Source organism: Rhinopithecus bieti, unplaced genomic scaffold (genome assembly GCF_001698545.2).
Source record: "Rhinopithecus bieti isolate Rb0 unplaced genomic scaffold, ASM169854v2 scaffold_32012, whole genome shotgun sequence".
Lineage (NCBI taxonomy): Eukaryota > Metazoa > Chordata > Mammalia > Primates > Cercopithecidae > Rhinopithecus > Rhinopithecus bieti.
This window is the reverse complement of record NW_016814432.1, coordinates 4,613,820-4,631,383: the sequence shown is the minus strand read 5'-3', so window position 1 is coordinate 4,631,383 and position 17,564 is coordinate 4,613,820. Positions and strand designations below refer to the sequence as shown.

Here is a 17,564-nt window from a genome sequence, read left to right as displayed (position 1 = left end):
AAAGGTCTTTGATTATGAACTCAACTTAATAAATATAGACATTTTCTACATTCAATCATCTTTTAAAACATGAAAATCAAAACCCAAAAAGTTTGTCTTTTCTATTTTTCCCACATATCAACCATTTCTGATACTTTTTTCTCCTTTCTTTAGATTCAAGTTTCCATCTAATGTGTTTCTTCGGCTGCATCCCTCTGTGCCTTCTGCCGAAGTGCTGGGCACCTGCCGCAGCAGTCGTGGACAGCCCTCAGATCTGGCTGGTGCAAGCTCCCCTCCTGTAGGGGTTCAAGCGCCCCCTCCAGTCTGTCTGCTTTGGATGGCTCTCCAGTGCTTCTCATAGCTGGTTTCTATATTCTGTGTAGAGTTCAATTTTTAACTGTGGAAGGGTTAGTCTTGATAAGTTCTTCCTCTATTACTGAAACCAAAATTCCTCTGAAGGTTGTACTTTTTATTCTGTGGCAGTTCTAATTAAGAAAACATGCTACATTTTGTCATTAATTTTAGGATAGTTCAATCACGGGCTTGCATAAAGGCATTGTAGAAACTTTTTAAATGTAAGATAGTGCTACTACTAAGCTAACTTTATTAGGTTTTTCTTCATAAGTTTAGCCAAAGTGGAATGTATTCCATTTTCAAATGTCTAATATAATGTTGAACATCGTTCAATGAGTGTTCTTGCAATGACTAAAGCCTTTCCTCTAGACTGACATGAAGACATGATGGCAATAAGTCAGCCACTAGGATTCCTGAAAATATCAGGAAAAACTGTCAAATGACTTGCTGAAACCTAAATTCAGCACGTATGCCATTTCTCTGTCAAACCAAGTGTGTGTCCAAGAAGAAGACAAGTGAGTATTGTATGTGCCTGTTCTTTGTGGGCATGCTGTCTCCGTGAAGTTTTTCATTTCTTTAAAATATAGAAATTTCTTTTTTAAAATAAAATACATCTATTCCTCCCCAATATTTTAAAAGCAAAATTTTAAAGTAGAAAATTAAAGTTTTCTAGCATGCTCCTTCCTACCCCCTTTCAAGATACGTTTATGCATGTCAAATTGTACACATGAAATTGACACATTGTCTTTTTCAATAAAAATGAGGAATGAATGCATGTTTCCTTAACCAACATTTTCTACCAATATATGGACAGTCCCCCACATTATCCATCTCATCCATTATAAAGAAAGCATAGTATTTGTTTAGATATATAATACATTATTTAACCAATTCATTACTAATGGGCATTTAGGTAGTTTTTCAGATTCTGCATATATTAAAAAATGCTTCCATAAACATCACTGCACGTAATTCTTTACTTACTTCTGTAAAACTTTCCTTAAGATAAATTCTTAGAAACAAAACTTCTAAGTAAATTCTATACACATATATGTGTGTACACACACACACACACACACACACACACGTATGTGTACAGCTGGGCCAGTTTACACTCCTAGAAAGATGATGGGATAGTTTGTTTCTTTGTACCTTTGCCAAAAAGCAGGTATTGTCTAGCTTTACAATATTTGTCAATCCAAAATAACACCCTAACGGTATTTGAAAATTACATTCTTTGAGAACCGATTAATTTTACCCTATTTTTATACTTATTGGCTGTGTTAGTTTTCTGTGAATTTCATGAACTTGTGTCTATTCCACCAGCGTCTCTACCTTTTGCTTTGTGGGTTTCTAATAGAGGCTGTGTGCTGTCTGGCAACACAGCACAATGCCTAAAGTTAAGGGCTGCCTGGATTTGAACTCGGAACCCCTACCCCGCCACTTCCTGGCTACATGACCTTGAGCAAGTCATGTAAGCTCTTTGTGCTCAGTGGCTTCATCTATAAAATGAGAATAAAAATACTGCTTACTCCTTGAAGTGTTGTTACACAGATTAAATCAGGTGATTTATGCAAAGCCCTCTGCCATGTCCACGGTATATGTGCAATAAATGCTGACTACGTTACTAAACATGTACACAGTAACGTGTGTATAAACGCATGTATAAGGCATATATGTATGTATAAATTCACATACACATGTAACATACAACCTATTTTATAGGGACCCCAAAACATTTTAATGATCCATTTTCTCAGAGAGCTACATTAAACTTTGAGGTCTGTCTGTAGTTTCCGCATTTTTTGAAAATCAAACAAAAATTACAATTTCTCCTTATCTCCATTCTTGTAGCATTGTTCTTATTCTCTAGAAATTCTACGCTGGACCTGAGCTTTGAATGATTTAAGTTACAGGATGCAAGAGATAACCTGATTGCGCGATGTCTCTCGTAAAATTCAGTGAAGATATCTGCAAGACACATTCCAAATAAAACTCAACAAACATGGACTTGAGAAGAGCTGTGTTTCTGCCTCTGTCTCCATAATTAGATTTATATTTCTTTCTCTTCAATTTGCTGGAATGTGCTGCTTGGCACACTGCTCGGACAACACACAAGCCTCGCTTGCTGACGGAACTAACTGTGCGCCCCCAGCCTGTGCTCTGGCGCATCTGAGGGGTGGGAGGTCACTCTGCTCTAGGTTATATGCATCATACATGCAAGCAACCAACTCTGCTGTCAGTTTTAGAATGGTCCTAGACATACTCATGTCACAAATTATGTAAAGTTTTCCCCTTCCCAATTTCAATTACTATAATTAATGTAAGAGCACTTGAATTAAAAATCAGTTCACATTTACCTTCAGAAAATGCTTGTTTAAATTCACTTAGTAAACACCTTTAAATAACATATATTAATTTAAATTTTATGACTATTTGACAGAAAAAATAGTTAAAACCAGTATTTAAGAGAAACTTAAAGAAATACTTTTTTCTTATTTAACGTTTCAAAGACATGAACTTCAATGTGTATTTGTAAATAAAGACCAACAGTATTCTTAATTTATTTAACAATTATAAAATTCAAATACTAAGAACTCTTAATAATTGTGGATAACAGAACAATTAAAATCTTAACAGCAGTTCTGTGACTCAGAACTAACCAGAATAATCTTTACTGACATATACACAAATAAAGAGGTGACACCAATTTAAATATCCAACGGTAAGATTTTAAAAAACATAGCTATGGCTTTAACGGTATCTCTTCTTGAATCATGAAATTAATCAACTGGATTTTTTTTTTAATCACTACATACAGTATCGGAAACTAAATTTATTGGTAACTACAGCAATAAGTAATCAGTTACCCATATGATTTGCAAAATTCAGTTTCTGAAGAAGAAAACTGTGAAGATAATACTAAAGTTGTTAATTGAAATTATTTTGGAAGATTAATAGTCAAACTATTTTGGTTGTTCACTTTACACCAGGTCTCAACTTAAGTCAGCTTTAAACAAACTAAAAATCCCTGTATGACTATGCAAGGCTGAGGTTCAGTTAGTAATCATGAAGTCAAAACTACACAAAGAACAGAACTAAATAGAGCTTATAAAAGTGAAACGAGCACCGACAACTTCTACGTGTTTTTGGCATCTGAGAAAGAGTCAATAAATTGCCGACAGTATGGTGTCATGTGTCATTTGCTTATGAAAGTTTATCTTTAGAAAAAAACAAAACCAAAAAACGAAGCTATGTTTAAAAAAAAAAAAAAGCCTCACCACTCAATGTCACACATCCAGAAGAGTCTTAATTTTGTATTGAAGATTATCTGAGGTTACAGACTCTTATTAAGATCAATCTCAGGATTACATTTAGGCTCTGATCCTAATTCACAACAGAGGCTTGCACTAGTTCAATGTCATGGCTGGAAAATCGGAAGGTCACAGAGAAAGGACTCTGGGTACCTTAAATCAATCCAGTGAGGACTTGGAAATCCACTGGGTGCAGCAGAAACCTAAGATCCCCGTGAGTCCGGCACTGCCTGCCGCTGACCGCCCCCCGCGCCCCAGTTACTGCTCGCTGAAGTGCCGTCCCAGGATCCACAGCCACGTGATCACCAGCAGTCCCTGCACTAAGTACTGTGACCTAACGACGCCCTTCAGGGAACAGGCCTTCAGAGATGGCTATTTCCCGGGGACACCTTGGGGCGGGTGGATGGCAAAGACCTGCCGTCCACCCGACAGACGTTCTCGACGGCCCTTGCCGGTGTCCAGCAGACACTAAAAAGCAGCAGGTCTGAGACAGGGCTGGCGAGGAAAAGTCTTCCTCTGCATCAGGGCAAATAAATCCTCTTTCTCAGTAACATTCCGAGATTTCAGTGGCGACAGAGAAGAACCACTTTGTTGAGACTGAAACTCGGTGGCCTGTTCTCAATTTTTATAGTAATCACTGAAGTGCAGGAAACTCAGAGCGGCTATGCCATCATTTTTTCTCTATTCTCAAAGAAATACCACAAATGGTTTAATAGCCTTGAACACAACCAAATAAGATAAGAATGATTTCAGAGCGAACAGTTAATGTACTTACATGCGAATCACAGGAAAAGATATGAACTTTAAACAAAATTCATTTAAACTACTACCCAACAATAGTTCGGTAATAGTTTAAACAAACAGATAGAATTGCTGATGTGTTAGATGTGTAAACAGTTAATGTACTTACACGCTAATCATAGGGGAAGATATGAACTTTAACAAATTCATTTGAACTATTACCGAACAATGTATTACTTTTTGCACGGTGATGCACATTGTTCAGTAAGAGTTTAAACGGTTAAATAGATGGAACTGATGATGTGTTAGATGTGCCTGACAGTTGCATTTTCATTGAAATGCACTTGCTGAAATTTAGAAAGTGCACACAACTGCCACATGAGAATTCACAAAGGACAAGAAAATGACTACTCTAACTCATTTTAATTCGGCAAATATGAATATCCACTGTGGACTGTTTATTGACAAGTGAATCAGAAGAACAGTGGAAACCAGCACACCGTATGATGCACTTTCCTACCGAAAAAAATTTGAGAAAAATCAGGCAAAAGCGTATGGCAAACACTTGGAAGAGAAGGAGCAACTGGCACATTTAGAAAGATGGTATATTATTATAGAAAACTGCCAATCTTCATTTACTCCACAAACACACACACAGTATCAGCTGAGTGTCAGAAACTGCACTGTGCTAAAATCTCTGAGAGCAAGAGGCCCAAACGATGGCCTTGTGCTGAGGCTGTCCAGCAAAGAGGGAGACAACGACAACACATTTCCTGTGGGCACAGAGAGTTGTAGGAACTGCTCTGGGAGCACTATGGATAGAGGGAGGCCAACACGACCTGGAGACGTGCAGGGGATGGGCTGGGTGAGCTCCCAGAGGACACAGGGCCTGGAAGGGCAGGAGAGGTTAGGAGAGGGGGCACAGGTGAGAGGGACGAGGCACAGGGTTCACAGTGCACGAAGCACCCAGCCTGCCTGCTGCCTGGGGGAGCCCGTGGAGAGGGAGGTAACTCATAGCAAGCACAGGGATTACTGCTGGCCCTCTGCATCTGTGGCCTCTGCATTTGTGGCCTCCACAATGGTGGCTTCTGCATCTGTGGATTCAACCAACCATGAATAGAAAATATTCTGAAAGGAAAAACTGGTGGTTGCATCTGTACTGAACATGTACGAACTTTTTTCCTTGTCATCATTCCCTAAACAATACCATATAACAACGATTCACAAAGCACTGGCATTGCATTAGGTGTTAGAAGCAATCTAGAAATGATTTAAAGCACACAGGAAGATGCGTGTAGGTTACATGCAAATATGACACCATTTTCCACCAGGAACTTGAGCTTCTGTGGAATCTGGTATCTGTGGGGACGCCACCTTGTCGAGAAGTCTGGGGTAGGCTTCCGGGAGAATGAGCCTCCCTGAAGGATTTTCAGCAGGGGAGTGAAAGGGTTCAACTTATATTTTAGAAGGATGAGCTTTTCAAAAAGGCAGAGGTTGAGTCCAGCTGGAGAGGGGCTGTGGGGCGGAGCACTGGGGCAGTGGGCAGGCTGCCAGGGCAGAGGTTGGCACAGCACAGCTTCCCAGGTTTTACTATCATGAGAAGATACTGTAAGAATTTTAAGTAAGATACTGATAGAATCTGCCTTAGACTTTAAAAGGATGTACTTTGAGGGTATGAACTGAATGTGGTTTGGGCACAGAAAAGTGTGTGTACGGAAAAGCACAGGAGGAATAAAGGCTTGCATGACTGCCATGACTGTGAGCTCAGGAAATTCAGTAACTGTGGTCACATTAAGCAACTGTGGCTAATTTAATGATCCTGGATTTTAGACTTTTGGCATCACTATATGTGAACACTATACAATAAAAACCAAAGGTGTTTAAACAGTAAACAATTTTATCATTGTTTAGTATAAGCACTATACAATACAAACAAAAGGAGGTTAAAGTGATGAGTTAAAACAATGAAGTTACCAAACCCGTTAGCAACTCACTGGTGCATCTGCATCTATGCATCCACAAAGAATCCGTGTCCGACACCAGCACGACCCCTTCTACACAAACCACTCCTCTACAAAAGTGCCAACCCGTGTCCAACACCAGCACGGCCCCTTCTACACAAACCACTCCTCTACACAAGTGCCGACTGGTGTCCGACACCAGCACGACCCCTTCTAAACAAAACACTCCTCTACAAAAGTGCCAACCCGTGTCCAACACCAGCACGACCCCTTCTACACAAAACACTCCTCTACACAAGTGCCAACCCGTGTCCGACACCAGCACGACCCCTTCTACACAAACCACTTCTCTACAAAAGTGCCAATGGGCAGCTTGGTTTTAGGTTTTCCGCATTTTTTCATACAAAGAAACAACTACTTGAGCAATCAAAAGTTTGATTCAGAAAGCAATAGTTATTTTAAAAAATATATATTTTAAGTGATTCAAGTGACTTTCATTTGAGATCACAAAGATAATACTTGAACAGTGTCATTCATCCTTCTAGGGCTCCCTTCCCTTTGATAAATTACTATAATAATCTTACTCCTACACACTTGTCTCATATCCTTCGCCTTTACAGCATCACTAATCAAGTCTTACATAGAAGTGACCAGATTTCTTCAATACGTTTTTTTGATGATGTACACAAGGTCATTGCATGAAACTGTCACTCACAACCACTCCATTATATCTATATGTGAAAGACCATAGGAAGCAGGAACGCAGGACTGAAACGATCAATTGTTATACGGGATAATTAATTATCCTCTAGCATTTCAGAACAGCTTTAAGCCACTGAGTAGTAACACAAAGTGTCCTAATTTCCAAACTATCCAAGAAATGGGTTTAAGCGAACAAAAAGTTAAAATCAAATTAATCTCTCCCTCTCAGCAGATATGAGAAAAATGAGAATAAAATGAAAAGAATTCAAGCAAGTATCAATTGATAAAAGCATATCCACATCTATTATGCAAGAAACTTTATTTACTTACCTGTTGGAGGCAGGCAGTCTTTCCAATCAAAATATCCTGCATAAATTCCAGGTTCTAGGGAGCCAACGATGGGATCTGCTTTCAACTCGATGTAGTTTTCAAAGAGCCTTTGATCTAGTTCTTTCAGTGAGGCCATGCTAACCTACAAACACGTAATGACGAGTATGAGTTGCCTATTTGAGGGTGATGGAAAAAGTAAAATAATGTTAACAATAAATACTTCAGACTATAATAAAAGCACTTACCAATCTTCCTACAAAAAATCGTGAATTTATTTTACATATTTTCAGTAATAAAGATCTCTTTTAGCATAGCTATTTTGCAGAAGAAAAAAAAATAATCTCCATATATGGACTATAGGTCATTGTATTAGTCTGTTTTCACACTGCTATAAAGAACTGCCCGAGACGAGGTGATTTATAAAGGAAAGACGTTTACTGACTCCATGACGTCATGCATGGCCGGGGCCGGGAGCCCTCAGGAAACTCACAGTCCTGGTGAAAGGCAAAGGGGAAGCAAGGCACCTTCTTCCCAAGAGGAAGGAGAAGGCAGCCAGAAGGAGAAGGGCCCAGTGGAAGGGGAAGAGCCCCTTAGAAAACCATGAGATCCCGTGAGAACTCACTATCACGAGAACAGCACGCGGGAAACTGCCACTGTGATCCAGTTACCTCCAGCTGGTCTCTCCCTTGACATGTGGGGATTATGGAGATTACAGATCAAGATGAGATTTGGGTAGGACAGAAAGCCTAACCCTATCAGTCGTTTTTGAAAATACCAACCTCTCATTTCTGTAAGCAGAGCAAGAGGCATTATAGATACTAAATTGTAATAGCCAGTAAACTACAATTAAAAAAGAACCATTTAAAATTACGTTACGTTTCTTCATATTAACTAATTCATTTGAAAAGTGTTACCAATAGAAAATAATCCTGCTCTGACACTCTAGCAACCCCAGTGCAGCTCCCCTGGCTTCTCCCTCCAGTTACAGCTCTGCCTGTGTGGCCTGCAGGTCAGGCCTTAGATTCTAAAGCAACTCCACAGAGAGGCCAGACACAGGGATCGCTGTCATGGGAAAAAAGAAACAGGAAGGACCCCTATTAGAAAGTCCTGTCCTTGGCACAGTTCAGCTGCAGGCACTGTGGGTTCCTGATGGGAGTGGGAGCAGAAGAGGGTAAGGAGGCTGGCACCGGCCCTATATGAGTATGCCTGGTCTCACCAGCAGCCAGGAGGCCAGGAGTGGAAGAGAGGGAAGCAGAGACCCAAGCATGGAGGACTGGGAAGTCTGGGGTGTGGAGACTGTGTGGGCCCAGGTCACTCTGCAGGGGGCCGGTGGCTGTTCTGCTTCTGCAGCACTAGCCTAAGAGGGACAGGCTTCTCTCCAATGCCAGGCCTGAGCTGCAACAAACTGACAATGAAAAACACACATCTAAGGGAGGCAGCTGCCATGCACAGGACACCCATCAAGCAGTGAAATTCAGCGGCAGAAGAGACAAGCAACAACTTGAACAGAAAAAATAAAGAAAACCCTTATGGAGATTAAAGTATAATACAAAACAAGATTTCTAGAGGTGAAACATATGACTTTCAAAGGTAGCAAATGAGTAGATTAACAGAAGGAACTACTGGTCACTGTTGAGACTGATCTGAAGTACAAAAACCACTTCAAAGCATAGAATAAAAATGTAAAGAGATGAAAATTATGAAGAACAAGACTAGAAGATAAATTCAGGAGTTCTGACATGCAAAAAATAGAAATTCAAGTAAAGAAATATAAGCAGCTAGAGAAAAGGTATTAATTAAACAAGCAATAGGAGAAAATTTAACTGGATCTAAAGAAAGACCCAAGTTTGCAACTTGAGTAGGCTTGCAGAGTGCCAGGCTAGACTGGTAAGACAGCCCACACATCTAGGCTGTTAAAGTTTCTAGTTTCTAATACATTTATTCTAAATAGAAAGAGAGAGAGAGAGAAAGGGAGCGAGAGACTGACTTTCAAGCTTCTAGATCAAAAGAATAATTTACTTATAAAGAAGAAAGAACTGGTCTGACATAAGATTTCTCACATGCAATACTGGGAGCTGAAACCACTGGATTAAAATCTAGAGGAATGAAAAAACAGAACCCAAGAATCCTGTGAGCCAGCGTGTCATTCTCTTAACAGAGTCCAAGAAAGATATTTCTGGATACGCAAGGGTTCAAAGAGCATTTCACCCATGTAATGAGCAAGGGCTCCAACCTAAAATCAAAGAAATCCGAACGAAGACGACAAACTACTGAGGAACCAGTGACGGGCAGTCACTCTGAGCTCCCTCTCGCCTTCTTCATCTCTCTTTCTCTAGTGTCTGTAAACACAAACCGAAACGGGCGAGTGGAGACTCCCTGGGCATGTGAAATACAAGTGCTAAGTAAGATTTCTTCAAAGGGAGGAGGCATCCAAAAGGGGAAGACGGGTAACACACAAGAAGGGACAGCATATCGAAATCTGTGAGAGGGAACCCGTGGCTAGACATTTATCGCTGAAAACGTCTTCAAAGAAAGGTTTAAAAGGAGAAAAACCTAAACCACTGCTCTACTTTCCTGCCCCACGTATCTAAAAAAAGAGAAAATTAAACCCAAAGAAAATAGAAGGAAAAGATAAAGAACAGAAATAAATTTTTTAAAAAGGCAAATATTAAAGAAAACCACCAATGCCAAAAATAGGTTCTTTGAAAACAAACATCAAAATGATTAGCCAGGCACGGCGGTGCACATCTGTGGCCCCAGCTAGCCCAGGGGATCGAGGCTGCAGTGTGTTAGGATCGAACTACTGCACTCCCGTCTGGGTAACACAGAAAGACCCTGCCTCTTAAAAAATTTGAAAATTTTTAAAAATTAAAAAGGAATAATCACAAAAACGATAAGCTCCTGGGCAAGACTGAAGAAGAAATGAAGACAAAAACCCATCTGTTGCCAAGAACAGAAATGGGAAAAAAAAATTCCTATAGATCCTGAAGGTATTAAAAGGATAGTAAAAGGACATTATAGTTTTACGCCAAAAAGTCTTGACCACAGAGAGGAAACTGCTAATCTCCTGAAAAACACAACCTTCAAAAACTGGCACAACTAGTCCTATATTTATTAAACTAATTGAATCCATTATAGGCAAGGGCTTGACAATGAAAACTTCCAGGTCCAGGTGGTTTCACTGGAGATGCTACCAAGGATGTAAGGAAGAAGTTACAGGACACAAACATTTTCATAGAACAGAGGCTGAAAGCATTTCCTATTTTGTTTAATGAAGCCAGTATAACCCTAATATCCAAACTGAGCAAGATATTATGAGAAAAAAATTCACACCAATAGCCTTCATGAACAAAGACATAAAAATCCAAACAAACTATTTGCGAATAAAATAAATAAATTTTAAAAATATATCACGCAGAAGTGGTATCTGTTCAACAGATGAAGACAAAGCACTTGAGAAAACTTTTATGATAAAAATTCTCAGTAAACTAAGACCAGAAAGAAAATTCGCTGTGTAAACGGCATCTGCAAAACGGTACAAATATAGAATGCCTTCTCCAGAAGATCAGGAATAATGCAAGGTTGTCCCCTTTCACCACTTATTTCAAGATTATACCAGAGGTCCTAGTCCATGAGATCCGGCAAGAAATAATACCAAAAAAAGAAGAAGTAAATCTGTCTTTATTAACAGAAGACATGATCATGTATTTAGAAATTATAAGCAGGTTGACAAACTAATGGAATAAGCAAATTTACTGAAGCAGCAGAGTCAACAAAAATCAATTATATTTCTATATAACAGACACAGAAGAATTATAATACAATACCATAAAAAATAAAATACCTAGGAATAAACTTAACAAAAGACATGGAAAAATCTCTATTGAAAACTACAAAACATGGCTGAAAGAAATTACAAATGGCCTAAACAAATAAATAGGTGATCAATATTGGTAATCTTCTCCAAATTTGATGAACTCCTAAAAGGCCTTTTCTTGGTAAAAATTCACAGGCTAAAATTTATATATAAATGGAAAGGACCCAAAATAGCCCAACCAATTTAAAAAGAACAAAGTTGGAAGACTCACGCTACATGATATCAACACTGACTATAAACCTGTAATAAATAACACAATGCAATATTGGCATAAGGATGGACATTGTAGACCTAAACATAAAAGTTAACGTTACAAAACTTCTGGGAAAAAATATTCAGGACATTGAAGCAGGTAAAGATTCTGACAACATATGAAAGGCATTAAACATTTTAAAAGCTTGATACAGTGGATCTCATCAAAATTAAACAGTTCTGTTCAAAAGATATTATAAAAACAAAACAGCAAGCCATGAACTGAAAAAACATGTACATGTGACAGAGGACTTATATAGAGCCTTCTAAAAATCGTCAGTAGAAAGATGACTGATCCAATTTAAAAAATGAGCTGGGGCTAAACAAGCACTTTGAGAAAGAAGCTGCCTGAACGTGAGTATCTGACTATACCAGAACAGGTGCTTGGCATCAGTATCAGGGAAAGCCAATTAAAGCCACAATGAGACTGGCTAAAATAACAAGACTGGCAGTATTAAGTGTTGGCTAGGATGCAGTTTATAACCGAGTTGATCACTGATGGAATATACACTCTGGAAAACGACTCAGAGCTCCTAACTGGCTTGTGCCACTACCAGCAACTGCACTTCAAGGTATGTATCCAAGATCAGTGAGTACAAACGTCCACAAAGAGACTGACAAGAATATTTGCCATAACTTTATCCATAAAGGCCTAAAACTGGAGACAACCCAATGTCCATCACCATGAGAATGATTAAACAAAATCTGGTTATCTAAACTCAGCAATAAAAGAAAATGAATCACTGGTACACACAATTTGGATGAATCTCAGAAAATTAATTTGGCGCAAAAGAAGCCAGATACAAAAGACTACAGGCTGCATGGAACTCCACGTAAAGTTCTGGGACAGGCAGAATGATTCTCTGCAGATAGCAGTTGGAACGCTGTTGAGAAGGGAGCCTACTGAAACAGGGCACAAGGGAAGGCTTTGTATTTTCATCTGGTGATGGATGCTGGACTGCGTGCACATGCTGGACCGCGTGATGCTTAAGCATCAATCCATAAGCTTAATATTTGTACCTTTTACTGCAGGTAAATACCTCATTTTTTAAAAAAAGAAGGGAAAAGATGAGTTGAAAATAAATGGATGTGCAAATAGTTAACAGGCAGATGCTACAAAAAGAGAGTAGAATGGCAGTATTAATGTGTGATAAGGCAGGACCAACGTCAGGAGTACATAGCTCATAATTTTTGTTGTGAGGATTTAAACAGATATTCAGGAAACTTGCATAGCACACTGAAAGTGAATACACTATAATAAATGCTAGCAGCTATTTCTATTATCTCAACGGCTTCATTTTCACTAACGCCCTGCTCACACGGGCTGTGAGGAAGGTCCCTACCGCACCATGGCTGTCAGATGGTGCAAAAGGGCTGAGCTGGGACGGGAACAGCAAATTAGAGAGGTAGAGAGAGATTTGGAAGATGCTTCAGGGGGTGAGTTGAGAAGAAAGACTGGCAAAAACCATCATGAGAAATGATGTCAAGAATAATTCCCAGTAATGGATGAATTAATTTTTAAAATGTGGTACATATACACAAGAGAATACTATACAGCCTTAAAGAAGAAGGAAATTCTGCCATCTGCAACGTGGATGGTGCTGGAGGACCTTATGCTCAGTGAAATAAACCAGGCATGGAAAAACAAGTACTGTGATCTCACTCATATGTGGAATCTACAAAAGTCATTATCACAGAAACAGACAGTACAATGGTAGTTACCGGGGCTGAGGGGAGAGTGGGGCCGGGAAAGGGGAGGTGTTGATCAAAGGGCATGGCATGGTAACCACAGTTAATAATAATGTATTGTATATTTCAAAATTGCTAAAAGATTTTTAATGTCCTCTACAAAATGTAAGCTGGTGAGGTGATGGATATGTTAATCAGTTTGACTGACTCTACAATGTATACATAGATCAAACATCACATTGTGCACCACAAAAACGCACAATTATTGTCAATTAAAATGAATAAACAGAACAGGAAAAAGGAGGCATTCCCAAGTTGTGGCTTAGTGGTTCACAGTGGCTGCTGGCTAAGTCAGGAACACACAAAAGAGAAGCTGTTTTGAAGGAGGAAGATGACGCGTTTGGCCAGGTTGCTTTGAAATCTCAATTGAAACTTCCAGGGAGGATGTCTGGTAGGAAACAGACCGAAGGTCTCAGAATGACAAGCAGGTCAAAAATAAAGAATGTGGGAATCACGGGCATCCACCAGTGATGGGTGAAGCTGTGGCGGCAGATGAGGCTGTCTACAGAAACTGCCGAGTACAAAGAGGAAGCAGACAAATCAAATGCCCAGAGAACAGAAATACAGGGGATGGTAACACAATTATTGCTGTGGGTTACATTTTATTGGCTTAGGTTCAAGGCTTTTGGCTTAGGAAAGCCACACCCTACCCAACTGGAGAACCAGCTGTCTCACTCCCTATTGCCCGCACTTCCCAGCTTTCCGAAGAGATGCAGCGCCTTTCCTCTGCCCTCTGAACAGCATCTGGAATGTGAACTCTGATGTCCTTCTTGCTTTGTGAAACCTTTTCTCAGGTACTTTCTGCACTGGGGAGGTAACACTTTGTACATGACACAGTCTCTGAGCCCTTCTGACGGCGTCTCTCTCTAAGCACGCACGTTTATCCTTTCCTTTCCTGCTTGTACAAGAAACTCAAGGGTCAAATAGGGCCAAAATTTAGGCTCAGTGTTTTGAAGGCAGAAACACATCTGATCAACTTATAATTTCTGTCTGTAAGATCTTAAACTCTGAAAGAGATTAACTTACAACTTATTATATAAAATAGCCTCTAAACAAAATTTAGCTGATTTTGTTTATATGTACAGCACAACAAGGAAAATGAAACACACACATATAGAGATAACACAGTAGTGAAGACACAACACTGCACTCATTCACATCTAGGTATTCAAATGGTTTCCAACTTGAAATTTAACTATATTCCATTCAGCTACAATAATCAAATATGTAAAATACAGTATATGCAGTTAAAGCAAAACTCTTTAAAATCAGCTGCTCCATATAAAGGAACTTCCCTGGACATATAAGAAAAAGGAGCTGCCCCTCCACACCTTTCACACTGGAGCTTCCGAAAGAGATATACAGGCTTAAAATAAAACTTCAATTAAAAATTTAATGCCAGGCGTGTTTAATGTCTACAGGCTTCGTCAGGTGAAAATCTGCAAGTATACAAGTTCTGAATGAGATGCTTACTTTTTAAAGACTGGGACCCATTAAAAAAGTATTTTATATAGGTAAAAACACTCCCTGGAATTACGTAATTATACCTACCACAATAAAACTATATGCTGAAGTTGATTAACCACACAGCTCTGTTTTTTCTTTCTCAGAGGTCTGAAAGAATTTGGTTGGTGGCAAATTTGGTTTGCACACTTAAATTGCAACTTATTTGCAACATATTTCTTAACTCTCTAAGAGCCTTCAAAATTAGCTCTTCTAGAATACAATGAACAGAAGAAAAGCGCTAACCTCCTAAACAGAAAAGGCATGCAAATTAAAATACAACAAAAGCCTATTTTAACCTATCGAACTAAACATCGTAATTAAAAAGATGACAGAAGTGTGATGAGATCAGCTTCCAAAAAGCAATCTGGCAATATTTACCAGGTGTCTTTGGGGCTGTGAATCTGCTTTGGGAGTCTGTCGTGAGGAAGTCATTAGACACGTGATCAAAGACTATCTTTCACTTCTCAGGAACAACAACAACAATTTAAAATGACCTTAAGGTTACCAGTATGGGAGAGGTTAAAAATACTATGGTATACCTACACTAACAAATGTTATAAAGCCATAAAACACATTTTACAGAAATCTTCAACAAAAATGGCAAAGTACACACAACAGAATATACTCAGTAGAAAAACACAATGTCAAGTGAATTCAGAAAAATGTTTCTTTTTTCTCAAATTCCTTTTCACCATGTTTCATATTTTGATAACATATAGATAGGATATATAAAGTCATGGTTACTATAAATACTAAAACAGTAGTGTCTACCTTTGGTTAGTGCATTATAGATTATTTTATTTTATTTTATTTTTTAGACTTCCCAATACTTTTCTTTTTAAAAATAATGGTTGGGTCTTACTTTTATAACTTGAAAAAAAAATGCATGACTGGAAAAAGACATCTCCAGGACTTGAGCAAAAGTTAAACGGCACAGGCAATACTAATGAAAATGCATGCACATGGCAGGACGCTCCCTGTTGGCACATACTGTCTGGATTCAAACAGCACCGAGTCCACCAAAGGTTTACAGTGGGGCTTATTTTTAAGGAGGAACCTTGTGGAACATGATGATTTGGATACCCTGATCTCATGAATTACCATTCAATGTGGTTTCATAAAGGCCAAAACAATGTTCACTAGCCGGCCAGCTTCACGTCCTGTTTTCATTTCTTTGGTGTGCAGTGGACCCTTGAACAACATGGGTCTGAACTACATGGGTCCACTTGTACACCCATTTTCTTCCACCTCTGCCACCCCGACACAGCAAGACCGACCCTCCTCTTGCTCCTCCTCAGCCCATTCCACGTGAGGATGAAGAGGATGAAGACCTTCATAATGATGATTCACTCCACTTCATGAATAGTGTTACTACACTTTCTCTTCCTAACAACTGTCTTAACATTCTCTGTTCTCCCGCTTACGACATTACAAGAATACAGTATGCAACAGATGATACACAAAATGCATGTTGATGCGCTGTTTTATTCCTAAGGCTTCCAGCCAACAGGAGGCTACTAGTAGTTAGGTTTTGGGGTAGTCAAGAAGTTATACTCAGATTTTCGACTGCACAGGGGGTTGGCACCCCAACCTCTGAGTTATTTAAGGGTCAACTGCATTCTCATGAGACCAGTTTTGTTCTTGAAGATGCGTGGTGCTGGACGGAAAGCATCCTGGATTTAGGATTAGGAGATGTAATTTTGAGTCCTGCCTTGCTGTGCTACTTACAGGTCAAGTCCTTGACCTCTCTGGGTACCTTTCTCTGGGAAGATTATGGAGCTGATGATACCATCCCTGATTTTGTACCAGGACTATGTGCACCAAATAAAAGTGTACATACAAAATCATTCTAGCTTCGAGCGTCACCGATCATTACATTTTAATAATCCCCTAAAAACATGCATTTGTCTCCTGTTCCTATATTAAGGCTAATTTATCTCCATGGTCCAAGGTTAGGAAGAGGTGAAGGGAATGAAAAACTGGCCGTTTCATGCTTCTCCTGGCATAAGTACCAAAAAGAAAGCAGGAGGAAATCTACCCAGAAGAAACACTTGGCCAACCCTGGCTCACAGCAGAGGAGTCTGAGAGAAGGTCTGACCCCAGTGACATGAGGATGCCCAGTGACAGGAGGTCCCCCTATGAGAGACCCTCATCTTCAAGTGCAGAAGCAGAGAGGGAATGAATGAGCCAGCCACTGTGACCTGTGCCCTGTGACTTTTCTGGGATCGATGCCTCTAGAATTATTTGTCATTTGGAGGGAAAACTATAAAACAACAGTGGCAATCAGCAGACCTTTCCCTTTGATGCCAGAAATAGATTTTACTTGGTTGGAATCATGAAAGTAACAGATTCACAAATTAATAAAATCAGTGCAAATGTTATCATCTAAATCGAGTTTACTATCTATTCATTTTAAACACAACTGAATTTCAAAATATTCAAGATGGTCAATTAAAAAAAAAATCCACATTCTGAGTGGGAAAGGGCCTACCATTTATATTGCTACATCTCCAGACCATTTGTATTACCTCGGTCTCAAAATGATCTGGACAAAGACAAGGAAGGATATGAAAAAATCTTTTTAAAAATTAATTTAATTATACTTCTTAATGATATAAAGTGAAGCAACAGTTCCTACTTAGTACTGCAAAAAACCTAGAGAAAACCAAACTTGTTGCTTCTTTTACATGCAATTCCTAATCATCTCACATATTTTAAAATAAATAAAATTCCTCCAATAAATATATTCATGTCATTATTGTTAAATAAAAACAAAGCAGCCACCTTCTACAAACAGCC

At 39.2% G+C, this 17,564-nt stretch overlaps 1 protein-coding gene across 6 annotated transcripts in view; it reads right to left on the bottom strand.

The window, feature by feature from the left end:
* Positions 1-350: 350 nt before the first annotated feature.
* Positions 351-17,564, bottom strand: part of EXOC2 (exocyst complex component 2) — a 164,945-nt gene continuing 147,731 nt past the window's right edge. For 5 of the 6 annotated variants that reach the window (XM_017850351.1, XM_017850352.1, XM_017850349.1 and 2 more), the window contains 2 exons: positions 7,382-7,523; positions 2,070-2,304 (listed from right to left, as the gene is read on the bottom strand). In XM_017850351.1, coding sequence (XP_017705840.1) covers positions 2,090-2,304; positions 7,382-7,523 — 357 coding nt within the window. In that variant the 3' untranslated portion in view covers positions 2,070-2,089. Of the gene's footprint in view, positions 377-2,069; positions 2,305-7,381; positions 7,524-17,564 lie in introns of those variants that run through there. The other variant, XM_017850353.1, reaches the window with a different exon arrangement.